The 14,933-nt window shown below is 37.0% G+C and overlaps 1 protein-coding gene across 1 annotated transcript in view; it reads left to right on the top strand.

Moving 5' to 3' along the window:
- Window positions 1-13,582, top strand: part of LOC108666117 (glutamate receptor ionotropic, NMDA 2B) — a gene marked incomplete at its 3' end in the record, with an annotated part of 40,239 nt that extends 26,657 nt beyond the window's left edge. The window contains 7 exon segments of the mRNA XM_047881469.1: window positions 2,112-2,259; window positions 4,925-5,035; window positions 7,893-8,011; window positions 8,564-8,711; window positions 11,164-11,347; window positions 12,064-12,173; window positions 13,470-13,582. Coding sequence (XP_047737425.1) covers window positions 2,112-2,259; window positions 4,925-5,035; window positions 7,893-8,011; window positions 8,564-8,711; window positions 11,164-11,347; window positions 12,064-12,173; window positions 13,470-13,582 — 933 coding nt within the window.
- Window positions 13,583-14,933: the final 1,351 nt, after the last annotated feature.

Here is a 14,933-nt window from a genome sequence, read left to right as displayed (position 1 = left end):
TCAGATTGCAGAAAATTATATTACAGTGAGATGCTGGAAAATTGCTCGGAAAACTTTCTTCTGCAAATTTTCTTCAATTTCTAACTTTTTAATTTGACGCGCAAGTGCCAACAGCTGGCATTATAATGTTTCACAGATTTTTATCTCAATAACTTCTAGCTAAACCTTTTAGAGCCAGGCACTTTATCTGGCTAGCTCTTGACGCAAAACTACACTCACGTTGAAATAAAATCCAAAATCTTCGCTATTCTTTATTACAAGCAATTACGGGGTTAGCAACAGCCCCATGAATTCAAGTTGCCGCTTCAACCTCGACTGCCCTCAAGCCAGAATTATTGTGTGGCAAGTTTTAGGCTGTAATATCCGAGCTCTCTGCTGCTGCCTTATCAAGAGGTGTGAAGTGTAGAGACTAGCTTCAAATTGCTGGCAAGTTCGCTATCTTTGAAGCGGGTCTGCTTAAAGCCTGTGCCGTTTGTGCTGGTCGCAACGAGAGCAAGAGAGAAATTTGGAGCCCCGCCAACAGGGCATTTGAAGAGATTTGAGTCTGCGTGAAAGTAAAGTCGTGTATATGATGGTAATGTTTATGATGGTAATGTGGTTATGATGGTAATGTGGATATGACGGTAATGTGGATATGATGGTAATGTTTATGATGGTAATGTGGTTATGATGGTAATGTGGATATGATGGTAATGTGGATATGATGGTAATGTTTATGATGGTAATGTAGATATGATGGCAATGTGCACATGATGGTTATATGGATATGATGGCAATAGCAGTACCATCAGCGTGAGATGAAAGTCATGCCGAGTGTATGATGTAATGAGAATACCATTATGTGTGAGATGAAAATAAAGTAGCCTAGCTTACGAAAATCGGATTCGCACGCCTAAGCAATTTCTGCGCTCAGTCGTTGTGGCCAACGGTTCTATGTAGATGGGCACTGGCTTGACATTGCAAAAATAAGATAATATAGGATTCACTCTTCTACTTGATTTTTTCATTATAGCAGAATAAATTGAGCTTCGATATGATTTAGTGAAGACTTTGTAATTACGTATTCGATATGTATTTAATGAAGACTTTTGGTGAAAAAGTAGCATCGCTGTCCCGTTAAAACTGGGCTGTGCGTACACGATTGAATCGTGACCATTTAACGCTCGAATATGTAAATGCTTTAATATGTAAAACAACGCTCGATTTAAACATATTGTTTTCATAACAATTCCGTGCTGATTATCGAATCCTTATAAAATATAATTATTTTAGAACCAGCACAATGTAATCATATTATCGTGTGTTTTTAATTCCTACTGCAAATCATCCTTTTTTCCATCTCAGCGTTCTTGTAATCAATATTTTAAACTCGTCCTATGTTTGTTATAACTTCAGAAAATTGTGAGATAAAAATTTTTCTCTTTGCCTAACAATTTTACCTTAACTTGCTCTCATCAATTTGCTACCATTGAATGGTCGTACGAATATACGACATTTAATCCAGTAATACTAACTAAAGAAAGAGTTGTAATACCTGTGAACAAAATCGTTAACATTCTCTAAAACAAAATCCTCAGAATCAGAGTAGCAAAATCAGACCGTCCTCATCTTGGAAGCGCATTTGGAATTACTTCAGTAAAATCGCCCCCTTAGTTACAATAAAATCGAGTTCAGAATTACTGCGATAAAAGAATATAGCGGTCGCGCGCACGGCTCAAGGGAGCGCTCAGGAACGTACACTCATCAGCTTTATTTGAGCGCAGCTCGCACCCGCGGTCTCCTTTAGGCGGCCGAAATTTTCACTCCAGCCGAAGCACCAATTTTGTTCTGTGAAAGATAAGCCTTTACCACCACACAAGTCATAAGCCTTTACCACCACACCAGGCATCCAATCTGAGAAAATGTTCATATGAACGTACTTTTTTATTTACGCGGAAAAAATTTCGAAGATTAGAATTCGGCCAATTTATTTATCTGAAATTTAATAATATATTACATTATACGAGAAAAATCAAGTATACCAGTTCAACAGTGGAATCAAATGTTGCCGCACCTAAATCATAAATTCACCTGAACGACACTCTAATTTACGATTGATTCTCTGCACTCAGGTTCCTGAAGAACATCAGCATCGACATGAGTGCGGACAACCCCAAGATTCCATACCTGCGCTTCAACGCAGACGGCACCCGCAAGGCCGTCGAGCTGCGCATCATGAACCTTCGTCCTGACCTGTCAAAGAAGCTCGCATGGGAGGAGGTCAGCAATATTGTTGTTATATGTTATGCAACTCAATATTTGATAACTAAATTATAATTAATTAAATTATAATTATTAATTATAGGTTATTATAATAATTAACTGTAAATTAATTGGAAGTCAACCAAGAATTTTGAAGAAAAACAAATAAAAAAACGTGCGAATGTCGTGTAAAAAAAACTGAGTATAAAGAACTAAAATTATTATTATGAAATGAGAATTTATTACTAATCGTTATCGCAGAAGCTATTCAGCTCGTAATTATTTTATAACCGTCTTTAAATGCAGGTAAAATATATAACTTCAGATTAATTTATCCATTATGCAACTGAAGCGAGAAGTGACGTAAACTTGAATACTAAATAAAAAATGTTTCATAATAATAATTGTACAAACTAGGTCATGCTAGATATAAGGTCATTTTGTGATAAATTGAATATGAGGTATATCAAAGAAATCCGGTCGTTTTCATTATGATGGTTTTTGATTTTGCTCATTACGTTAGGAGCCAAACTATTTCTCCGACGTTGAATTTTTGAACAATAAGTCTAAGCATGCCAGGACCGTACACGATATATTCAGTAAATCTCGGACTACCGGAGTAAAGCAACTGGGCCAGACCACTGCATGGGCTCATTCCCATCACTCATCCTCGAAATCCTTTATCTGAATCCGCCCTTATATCCATGGATCNATCCATGGATCGTCTCTGCTGCTCAGTCTATAACACTGCGGTCTCCGCAGCTTGATAGGAACCATTTCAGTCCTGACAATTTGGTAGGAACCATATCGGTCTCAGCAGTTTATTAAGAGCTATTTCGGTCCCGGCAGTTTAGTAGGAACCATTTCGGTCTCGACAGTTTAGTAGGATCTATTTCGGTCTCGGTAGTTTAGTAGGAACCATTTCGGTCTCGACAGTTTCTTAGGAACTACTTCGGTCTCGGCAGTTTAGTAGGAACTATTTCGCTCCCGACTGTTTAGTAGGAACCACTTCGGTTTGGTTAAATCAATAACTATTGATAAAAAAACTTGAGCTCCGGAAAAATTATTCTATGTTACGCACTACATAAATACATTAGGCAATAATCTTTCAGAGAAAGTCATTCTAACAATATTTGGCCTGGCATAACGAACAAATCACTCGCCCACGCAGAATTTAGAGGCAGTATTTCAGTTTAGCTCGTTGCTTTGCCATGCCCTCGTTAGGCTTCCTATGCTCAGACAACATGAACATCCGGCAACATGAACATCGAGTTCTTCGTGCTCAGTAATTGCGCTGTGATTGGAAATAAAGGCCATTCCTTCCATTCCGCCGCCAGCAGACTGGAAACTAAGTTAATTGCATCGGCCGCGTGCAAGTAATTTGAGCTTGAAGCTATTCACAAATTGACGAACATTGATGAACTATGGCGTAATTTGTGCGCTGTGTGTTCAATGGAAAGCAATGACAGCTGAATGTTGCTGGATAGTCAACGTATGCGAATATTTATACATTACATGAAAAATATAAATTATACGTCCTGATTGGTATCACAAGCACTATAGAATTGGTGTAGGAATTAAAAAGCAGGTGTGTTTCTAGCACAGAGTTTAATTGATATTCATCTGCAGGGACAGTTTAGAGTTAATCTCGCATAATATTGTTTTTAGGATTGTGAATACCTGTCATTAGTATTCTTTGGGTAAAATAAGTGAGCTTTTAAAAAAATATTGGCTTGTGTAGTTATTCAAAATTTAGATTGATAATAAGTTAAACGGGACAAAGCATGATCAAAATACAATATAAAACCTGACCCTTTCGATGCCCTGAGGTATAACTCTGAGAATGCTTGGTGGTTCTTCTTGTTGGTTGCATGTAAAGTTTTGCTCAACAATGCTTAAGATTTGTTTGTGTGAAACTTCACATTTGCCAACCAACTTATTTTTTAAATTTGTTTGTAGTACGGGCACTCTTTTAGAAAGATTCGGGCTCCATAAGATAGGAATTTTTCTGCAAGCTCAGTCTTTCTCGTCTCACGAGCATATTCAAGATCTGCTTTTCGGTATTAGACACCTTCACAGGTTGATATTCAAATTAAAATGCGTGCAGTTTATCTAAGTAAATACATGTTAAGGTAAACACAATCATATGTTGTGGCGGCCCTAACTACAGCAACACCAATTGACTTGCTTCTCTGCATCATAGATTTATATTCCCTCATTTCGTTGTCTGATTGTTGATATGTAAATATTTTTTTTTGCCGGACGTGTTTGTACCTAACCTTTAGATAAATTTTCTGTTCCTGGGAACATTCTGTTCCAAAGAACCAATCTGTGCTAAAGTTAAATAAAAATTCTGGTCGAAATCGGTAGGGTGGTAAAATATCGACGACAAGCCAACATGGCCCAATCATCGCGGATGCCTCTACGTGATATTATTATTATATAAAATGCGTCATCTGTACTAAAATTTGTTGGACCACACGGGCTGATCGGGGTGTGTACTCACAAAAACTTTATTATTATTGATAATATTATTATTATTATTATATAAAATGCGCCATCTGTAGTTAAGTTTGTTGGACCACACCGGCAGATCGGCGTGTGTACTCACAAAAACTTTATCATTATTATTATTATATAAAATGCGTCATCTGTACCCAAGTTTGTTGGACCACACCGGCAGATCGGGGTGTGGTACTCGTGGAAGTCGCAGGGCCTCGAGGTGAAGGACATCGTGTGGCCAGGACACGCTCACGTCCCTCCTAACGGCATCCCTGAGAAGTTTCATCTCAGGGTAACACCGATATAATTATTACTATATAATAAATAATTATTTATCTGCAGCCTACACTTGGAGAAATATATGAAACTTTATACAAATACACAAGTGTGGGTTATCCTGACCCAGTTTAGCTAATTTTATTAAGTGAGTTTAGTGAGTGAGTTTAGTTTTATAAAGAATAATTTTATATTGTATAAAGTGAGAATATTTTTTCTGTTCTCTCCTCAGGAAAATCAAATTAGACAGAATTTTTTTTCACTTAACATTTATATTCTATTTGCTTTTACTAATCTTTATCATTTGATGCCTGAATTCCTCAATTGAAACTCTATTACTGTTAGATTGATGGAAACTGACGCGATCATGGCTTTTTTTGTTTAACAGTGTCAGAGTTTAAAAATTTTTGCGTGAAATTAATTTGATTTCAAATTTCTCTAATTATTATGAACCATGTTTTTTTAATCAGTAAATCGTCATTTCACTTTCCGACTTGTACTTCTTCGCAAGTTGCACTTCTTGGCATTAAGTATTTTCGACACCTGATAATTTAATTGATCTCTTTTTAGGGCGGGAAATAAAGATCTTATTCTTTGCTATTAAATCATGCGACGCGCCCAAATATTGTTCACCTCCAGAAAGCTTGATTATTTATTGGAGGGACACAAAGCCAAAAATTATTAAATGCTCTCAGAAATGCACCCAGCTCGCAGATTATTCGTCATTTCTCTGTTACTATAGAGTACTATTCGTATTCCATACTCCTATTTCAGAAATAAGGAATAGTCACTTTGTTTTTGTAGCACCTGCCGCACTACATTTATGGCTCTAGTCTCTTTCCGTGGGTCTTTTGACAAGTACATAATAATAATAATAATAATAGCGGCCGTAGGCCTGTCGCCGACTCTGACCGCCCGGCCTCCTCGCCGATTCTGACCAGAAACTGTCGCACAGAGCTGGGATCGAACCCGCGCCCCTCTAGTGCCACATTCACAAAATCTTGGTACTCTGAACTTTAACCACTGGGCCACATAATTACATTGACCTTTCGAACAGCCGCGAGTCGAATATATCCTCATAATTCTTACCAGGCTTTGCTACTTGGCATTTTGTGTTACTCATCCGCACTGTATATGTATGTTTATGGGGAAAGTTGGTCTCGGGATGAACTTACATATGTTTGTTTCTAGTATCACTCATTAGATATGGTCACACTTAGAGTTTGAGATGAATGACTTGGTCACGTCACCAGGCTATTAGTATAGTTACTTATCTCTTACACTGCATAAATTGCAAACAAATCCATTCAAATTTTTTATCCATTATGAAACTTTGGAATTGAGTGAGCAGGATCTCGCGAAATATTTTAGAACAGCTGTCAATTTTATCTTAATTTTGCTGAAGAATTCTTGGACAGGCAATTTAATATATCACGTTGACAAAATTTTTACGTGAAATAAGTTGTCCAATTATCAAATAGTTGATACGACCATTAACATTCCCGTCACAACGTACGATATTTATCTTTTATAATTAACAGTATGCAAATAAAAAAATAAGATAATATGCCATTATAAATACTTTTTTATATCCAACATTATTTTATCTCATTTATATTTATGAGGGATCTTTGGCTATTCAAGATAAATTCGTTCATCTCGTGCGAGCAACTCGACTAGGAAAAAGCGATCTCTTCCTCCTCTGCACTTCCTTGGACCGCAGGGAACTTGGTTGCCATTAAAATCCTTAACTCGGTGTCCCCAAAAAGGCCTAACTCCTGCGAGCAAGTTGTGAGATAGTGCCTCATTCCTGTCAGTTAAGCGCGTACCGTGGCTCACAATCGACCCCAGAAACCTGGCAGTTCCATAACTAAGTTAATTATTGACGGAACTATGAACGTGGGTTCCACTTTAACGAAGTCTGCAACCCTCAGCAATATCCGCCTTGCATTAGTTGCGTTACTACAAAATAATAGCCATGATCTGCAATAGAAATAGAATAGAAATGTCGGCACTGAAGAAATAGGCCCATGGCCTAGTATTAAAGTTAGTGTTTCACGCTCGTCGTTTTAGAGATAACTTTGAACATCGAAATCTATTCAACTTTTAATTTATGGAATTTCGGTTAGTATTGGAAGATTTGCATGTGTAATTCAATTGAAATTGAGTTATTTCTTGTAATTTTCATTTCTGATTTAGCCTCTCAATTTCGTTCCATTACATTGCTAGTATGATTAGCGTTCGCTATCGAAGTCTACAATCCGATCGCTCGTAATTTCCAGGTCAAGCGGTCCTAAATTCAGGACCTGCAGGCAATTTTCCCTAATTATCGCCAAGAAATTGATGAAATGCTGTGTTTTTGCATGCTCATGTCGGTTAAATTCGTTCACAGTCTCATCTCAATGCATGTTACGTACACGGTGGGAGTTGCAGAATTAACAAGAATTATCAGAAGTTAAAATATCAGCGGCATGAGATTAGACAATTTCCATGCTGGGTCTTCGATTAGGAACGTGTGCTGATGCCTGGTCTGAACTCTGACATTTGATGATGGAATATTGATATACGTCATTGAACATTTTTTTATTGTGATCGAGATTAAGAGAGTGTACATCAATGGGATAATAACAATATTTCATGTAGCAGTTTTAATGTAGAGTCATAATTTTATTAGCTATGAAAATATTCCATAATAATTTAAACATGCTGCTTAATTTGATTTCAAATTCATCGGGTGTAGCATTCTTTAATATATTTACTAATCGGCGATGTTGCGCAGTTCGTTGTACAAATTTACATGTTCTTTTCATAATGTATTTCATATAATAAGTTTTCAAAGTTAATGATAATGTTCTGGTATGTCTGAGCCACAGATCACGTTCATGGAGGAGCCTCCCTTCATCAACATGGCGCCCACCAACCCTCTCACGGGAACTTGTCCAGCCGACAAGGGCGTGCTGTGTCGGGTAGCAACTGACGAAATGATGGTCGGGTTAGTTCTTTCAATTATTCAGTAATTTAAATAATTCAGTAAATAAAAAACATGTCAATAAATAATTTACATGCGGAAAATTTGTAATATTGCCTGTTTTAGTTTAAAGCTAGGTTCAAAATAATTTTTAAATTTCGTCCGAGCACATCTCGATGTTTAAAACATGCACACTCTCATGATTGAATGATTATATTTGATTTATAGTATGAATGAAGGATTAATCACCTGGAAATAAATTGGGAGGATGTTTGTCGGAATTGGAATACGAAACATGCATTCATCTTTTTGGTGGGTACCTACTGATTGCACTTTTATATTAAATCTCTCTACAATGGTAGATAATGTCTTGCAATATTTAGTGTGGATTACATTAAATAAAAAGTCGGATTTTTGCTACCATAATAACGTTTATCTTAAAATAAATGCAGTTACATGAAGTCAAGTACATAAATACATAAATTGGAGTTTTATACTAAATATGTTCGATGCAAAACTAATAATAATATTCGATTATGCTTTTCACAAGCAATATTTTTCCATTCGCTGCACCAGGGTGAACGTGACGGAGGCCATGCGCAACTCGAGCTACTACCGCTGCTGCTCGGGCTTCTGCATCGATTTGCTCGTCAAGTTTTCCAATGATCTGGGATTTTCCTATGATTTTTCGAGAGTCGAGGACGGCATCTGGGGTGCCATTGTCGTAAGTCAACGCAAAAGGGGCAAACTTGCATTCTTTTCCTACCGCTTTTTACTTTTCTAATATTTAAGCCTCCTATATTTTTCTTTGGGGAAAAACCTGCACGCATCGCCAAACATTGATGCTTTTGGCTCAAGGCGATGCCTCGCTTTTTTTTCGTCTGGTAAAAAGGTGATATATGTCTGGTTCCAAAGTTTGATGTCGGCAAAAAATATATTTTTAAAATCCTGGTAAGAACTTTTCCACCAACTACTTTGGTGTAAACATCCGAGCTTGATTCAAGCGTAAAATGCTAGAAGTTTTCGTGCCGAATCATTTTCAGAATTTGCTGCATTTTTTCCGAGAAAATTTTTATGCACTTCATCTGTTCTCAGTTGTGAACAAATAAAGATTTTTCTGCCATCTCCATGAATAATAAGGCTTAGTTTGTGTGCTGTTAAAATGACCTTTCACGTGTGGTTTTATCCACTTTAATTAACCGAGTCACCATGTATCGTTGCGGTCTTTATACGTACGTATACACATTAAAGGCTGCGAGACTAAACAACGTATTTATTTATACTTTAGCGAATCAGAAAATACTTCTAATGTACGAGTATATCTAATTAGAATTAGCGCACTCATTGCCACGGCTTCAAGGGAAAGTCACTGCTGCTTTAAGATACCTTATATTGGACCAGCTTAATGATGTATTGTGGCATTAAAAACACTATTCTTAATCGTTGACGGTTATAAGTGAAAGCTTCTCTAGTTATTGAGCATAACCTATTCAGTACCGTGATTAAAACTAATATTCAGAATTTAATCCTGAATCACATTTTTTGTGTAAAGCAGCATCGTGAAAAGCCACTATTAGAACATCCATTCACTCAATATTAATACGAAATAATAATTTTTAAATGTTCATATGACGTGACTGTTATATTCAGATTTTATATTCAAGCCCGTAATTCACCGCGAGACCCCATAAGTAACGGAGCTAGCTTTAACGACGGTATAAAACGTACGAGTTTTTTGTATCGTAAATTCAATATTCACAATTTATGCGTGCATATCTGGGCTTTTTTTCTGAGTCCAAATCTATGCTTTCGATTTCTGAAGGAATAAGCGCGACTGCAATTCGCGTTTATTCGTGGCATTGGGAGTCCACGATGCTCAATGCAGTCAGGCAGTGGAAGAGTTTTTGTCAATTTTTTATTCATATTCTATGTTTATTGTATGTTATTATGTTATTCTATGTTATTCTATTCTATGTTATTATTCTATGTTTATATCGCAGGTGATTGACTTTTATTCCCAGCTAAAACTGTGGTTTTTCTTCTTAAGCTTCGTTCGTCATTTAGCAAGCATTAGGTATATGTTTAGGCTATTGTACTGAGCTATTCAAACTATAATTCGATTAAAATACAAGACAGCTTCTCCTGCAATGCTATAAAGCGATTATTCAACATAGTTGACGGTGCATATGGAATATTTCGTGGTGATTGTGCAAAAATCAACCGCTAAAACTCTGCATAAATGATACTTAACTATATTGTCGTTGACTCCACACAACAACTTGCACAGCAATACAAAATATCTCACATCACAAGGAAACTCTACGGATTTTGTCATTAAGATTCAACTATCTCGCGTTGTCAATAGCATGCCGTTTATTTATTGGACTCATGAATAATGTAATGACTTGGGAAGCGGACGCACCTGTTATTAGACAATATATTTTAAATGTCCCTCATTAGACTTTCTGGTACAATTCAGACTGTCATTAATGTAATTATAAATAATAAATTGACAGGAATGAATCACGGATAATATTTATTTCTGCAATAAGATGAACTAAAATCAATTTCGTTTAGTGTTGATTCAGGTCAAGATCTTGATTAAATTTAGTCCATAAGAATGAGTGCTGAAATTTAGTCCATATGAGTGAGTGTAGAAATACAATCTAAATTTCGATAGTAAGAAGTTTTCATGCATTTTACACAAGGGATGTCAAGTAATAGATGGTTGAAGCGAGTTATTTCAGATTAAATATTCAAGTTTAGACAATTATCCTGGCGAGACCATTTAGATACGAGTGCGTTAGAGGAAGAGCCCAAGTTTTGAAACATTTTTGTGAGACAACAGCTAAGGTTTCACAGGTGATTGACTTATATTCGCAATTCACAACGTAAAACTGTTGTTTTTCTTCTTAAATTTCGTTCTTCATTTCACGACTGATTTTCGTATGTGTATCATTTTTGCTTCCTTTCCTTGTTCAACATAATTTACCGTGAAGGTAATTTTGCCAAATTTTTGGTTTGCTGGTGATAGCTCCTGCCATCCACTCTTATAGTTACAACTGTGTTGAATCCTGTATGGACGCCTGTATTGAAGCCTGAGTGAACGTCTGCGCTGACGCCTGTGTTGACGTCTGTGTTGAATCCTGTATGGACGTCTATGTTGACGCACTCAGAACGGCAAATGGACGGGTCTACCCGCGGCCGTTTTAGCCGGCAAGGCCGACATGGTCATCACTTCGATCAAGATCAACTCGCAGAGGGAACAAGTGATGGAGTTCACGGTGCCCTTCCTCGACACCGGCATCGCGATGGTCGTGTCGAAGCGGACTGGCATTATATCTCCTACGGCATTTTTGGGTATGTGTGTATCAGTAAAACGGAGTATCTCATCGAACTTATTCCGGTCTTCCGTGTCAATAGCCACTAGATCAACAGCTTCTATTGCTTTAAGTAAATAATCAGGTTATCTGGATATGTGTTAGAACTCCTGAAAGAAGAAAAATTGAATGAATCTTCAACTGCTTGTTTCTAATCAAATTCAGCCAATATTACGTAGATCCTTTAGTAATATCTACGAAATTTCTCTATCTCTTTTTGTGTCTGTGAATCACAATCTATTCCTGAATTTGATTTCGTAGAATATAAATAATAATTCTTTACCAGTTTAATATTGGCATCTAATTAATTATACTGCGTATTGAGGCCGACAAATGTTTTATCTTTATTCTTCTGATCATCTGCGAAATTGGTTTTACACTTCTTATGTTTCATTGTGCTTAATTTTAGAATGCTGTCTTTATTTCGTACCAGCGTTCACCGCGGTGTAAAATATTGTTCACGCATATTTGTGTGAGCTTAAGTGTGGAGTCCTGTAAGGAATTGCTAATGTCATAGTCACATAATTGATTAAGGGAGAATTCTAAGCGTGCAGTTACATTTAATTTAATTATCCAACGTATCGTTCACTCAGATACTGTACCTATTAATCAGTATACTGTACTCTCTTATTTATATCTCAGTGTCCATTCATCAGTAAACTATATAAACTTTGTTCGAATGTTCGTTACCTACAGAACCCTTCGATTTGGCCTCGTGGATGATGGTGGCTTTTGTGGCGATCCAAGTGGCGGCTGTGGCGATATTCCTGTTCGAGTGGCTCAGTCCTTCCGGCTACAATATGAGGGTAAAGCTGTAAAGCTGTCCACTGCACCGCCAGGTCCACTCTGGACAGTCTTAAGGAATTCGCTGGTTTGGGAACGAGGCTCCGTGCGGTCGAGATTGCCCGCGATGTTATGCGGTTTGGAGGACGGTTCTTTCGGCTATATGAAGGGGCAATTTGCTCTGCAGGCTGAGGGGAAATTTCCGCTGCTATTAGAGAAGCGATTCACTCTGAGGGGTCTTTCTCGGTGCATTTTGAGTGGCAATTTACTTCTCCGTTAGAGAGCCACTGCCTTGTTCTATATGAAGGTCACTTTCCTGTGAAGTTTGAGGTACACTTCTCTGTTCTATATGAAGGTTACTTCCCTGTTCTATTTGAAGGTCACTTCCCTGTTCTATATGAAGGTGACTTCCTTGTTCATTTTGAGGTACACTTCCCTGTTCTGTATGAAAGACACTTCCCTGTTCTATATGAAGATGACTTCCCTGTTCATTTTGAGGTACACTTCCCTGTTCTATATGAAAGTCACTTCAATGTTCCGTTAGTAGAGCATTTCTTCCTGCAGTTTTAAAGGAAATTCTTGGTAGCGTCCAGACAGCAATGACTTGCTCAGTTTGCGTGGCAATTCTTACTTCGGTTAACGCGCAATTTCCTGTTTCATATGAAGAACAATTTTCTTCTCCGTTTGAAGAGAAATTCCCATTTTTTACAGTCAATAGCCAGTTCCGTTGGAATGGCCATTTCCTGTTTAACTTGGAAGCAGTTCTGTACATGTACGACTTGACTAATAACTTTCAGTGCCAATTAAATGCTGATTCCCCGTTCCATTTAAGAAGCAATTCCATGATCCTTTTATGGGGAAATTTTCAGTTCCGTTACATTTGAACTTTTTATGAATTTAGTCCGAATGTTTGAAAAAAAATAAAATTTGGGACAAATACTTAATAATATGCGTTTAAAAATTACTTTTTAAAGACAACACTTCTGAACAATCCAGTGTTCAGAATCCTGCACTCACTCACAAGATCTGAACTTGGTTTCTCATTAGAATATCGGCCACTGATTTAAAAAATTGAACGTCTACTTCTGTCTTCCAAGTTTCCAACATCAAGTCTTGGATGTAAACGTAAATTTTTTTTCACACTCTGTCATTATGCAATAATTTGCGGGTATGACATTTTACTTTAACTCTTTCTTAATGTTTCTATTGTTCTAATGTTTACTCTTTCTTAATGTAATGTTCTAATGTTTCTTCTGCTCAAGGTGTATAGAACTTTAGGTAGTGGAAAGCTGAAAGCGATTTTGCGTGTGACTCTGCAGATGCAGCCACCACGGGACCATCCGTTCTCATTGTTCCGGACACTGTGGCTCGTCTGGGCCATACTCTTCCAGGCCGCCGTCAACGTCGACTGTCCCAAGGGCTTCACCGCGCGGTATGCACTCACATCAAATTTTCACTCAAAAACCTTGAAAAGAAATAAGTAATCTTGATGACCATTTGCATTTGTCCGCCATAGTTTGCTATAGTGACGGGGTTGGTTCAAAAAAATGAATTCCGTCATTTTCCTTCCACTCGCTAGATCAAGAATTAACTCCATGTTTCAAGTTCCCAATTACAACAAGTTTACAGAAAAAGTATACTTTTTAGTTGTGTAATATTTGATAGAATGTTTTTTGATGTTATTCGTACTACGTTAATGTACGACTTGTTTCCTAAAAATTTGGAACTCCGCCAACAGGGCATTTGAAGAGATTTGAGTCTGCGTGAAAGTAAAGTCGTGTATATGATGGTAATGTTTATGATGGTAATGTTTATGATGGTAATGTTTGTGATGGTAATGTGTATGTGATGGTAATGTTTGTGATGGTAATGTGTATGTGATGGTAATGTTTGTGATGGTAATGTGTATGTGATGGTAATGTTTGTGATGGTAATGTTTATGATGGTAATGTGTATATGCTGGTAATGTGGATATGATCTAATGTTTTTGATGGTAATGTGGATATGATGGTAATGGGAATATGATGGTAATGTGGATATGCTGGTAATGTGTATATGATGGTTATATGTATATGATGGTAGTGTGTATGTGATGGTAATGTATATATGATGGCAATGTGTATATGATGGTAATAACAGTACCATCAGCGTGAGATGAAAGTCATGCCGCGTGTATGATATAATGGGAATAACATTATATGTGAGATGAAAATAAAGTAGCCTTGCTTACGATAATCGGATTTGCACGCCCAAGCAATTTCTGCGCTCAGTCGTTAATTGTGGCCAACGGTTCTAAGTATAGATATGCACTGACCTGACATTGCAAAAAAATAAGAGACTATATAACTCTCTCGTCTATTTGATTTTTTTCATAGAAGCAGAATAAATTTATCTTCGATAATTGTTTAGTAAAGACTTTGTAATTGGTGAAAAAGTCGCATCACTGTCCCGTTAAAATTAGGCTGTGCGTACACGATTGAATCGTGACCATTTAACGCTGTAATATGTAAACGCTTTAATATGTAATAATATGTAAACGCTTTAATAATATGTAAACGCTTGATTCAAACATGTTGTTTTCATGAACCCTGTTGTGAACATATCTCTGAGACTATCGAATCTTTATGAAATTTAATTATTTTTCGAACCAGCACAATGTAATCATATTTTCGTGCGTTTTGAATTCCCACTGGAAATCATACTTTTTTCATGTCAGCGTTCGTGTAATACATATTTTAAACTAGTCCTATGTTTGTTATAACTTCAGAAAATTGTGAGATAAA

Source organism: Hyalella azteca, unplaced genomic scaffold (genome assembly GCF_000764305.2).
Source record: "Hyalella azteca isolate HAZT.00-mixed unplaced genomic scaffold, Hazt_2.0.2 contig8051, whole genome shotgun sequence".
In the NCBI taxonomy this organism is placed as follows: Eukaryota; Metazoa; Arthropoda; class Malacostraca; order Amphipoda; family Hyalellidae; genus Hyalella; species Hyalella azteca.
This window is presented reverse-complemented; position numbering and strand designations above follow the sequence as displayed.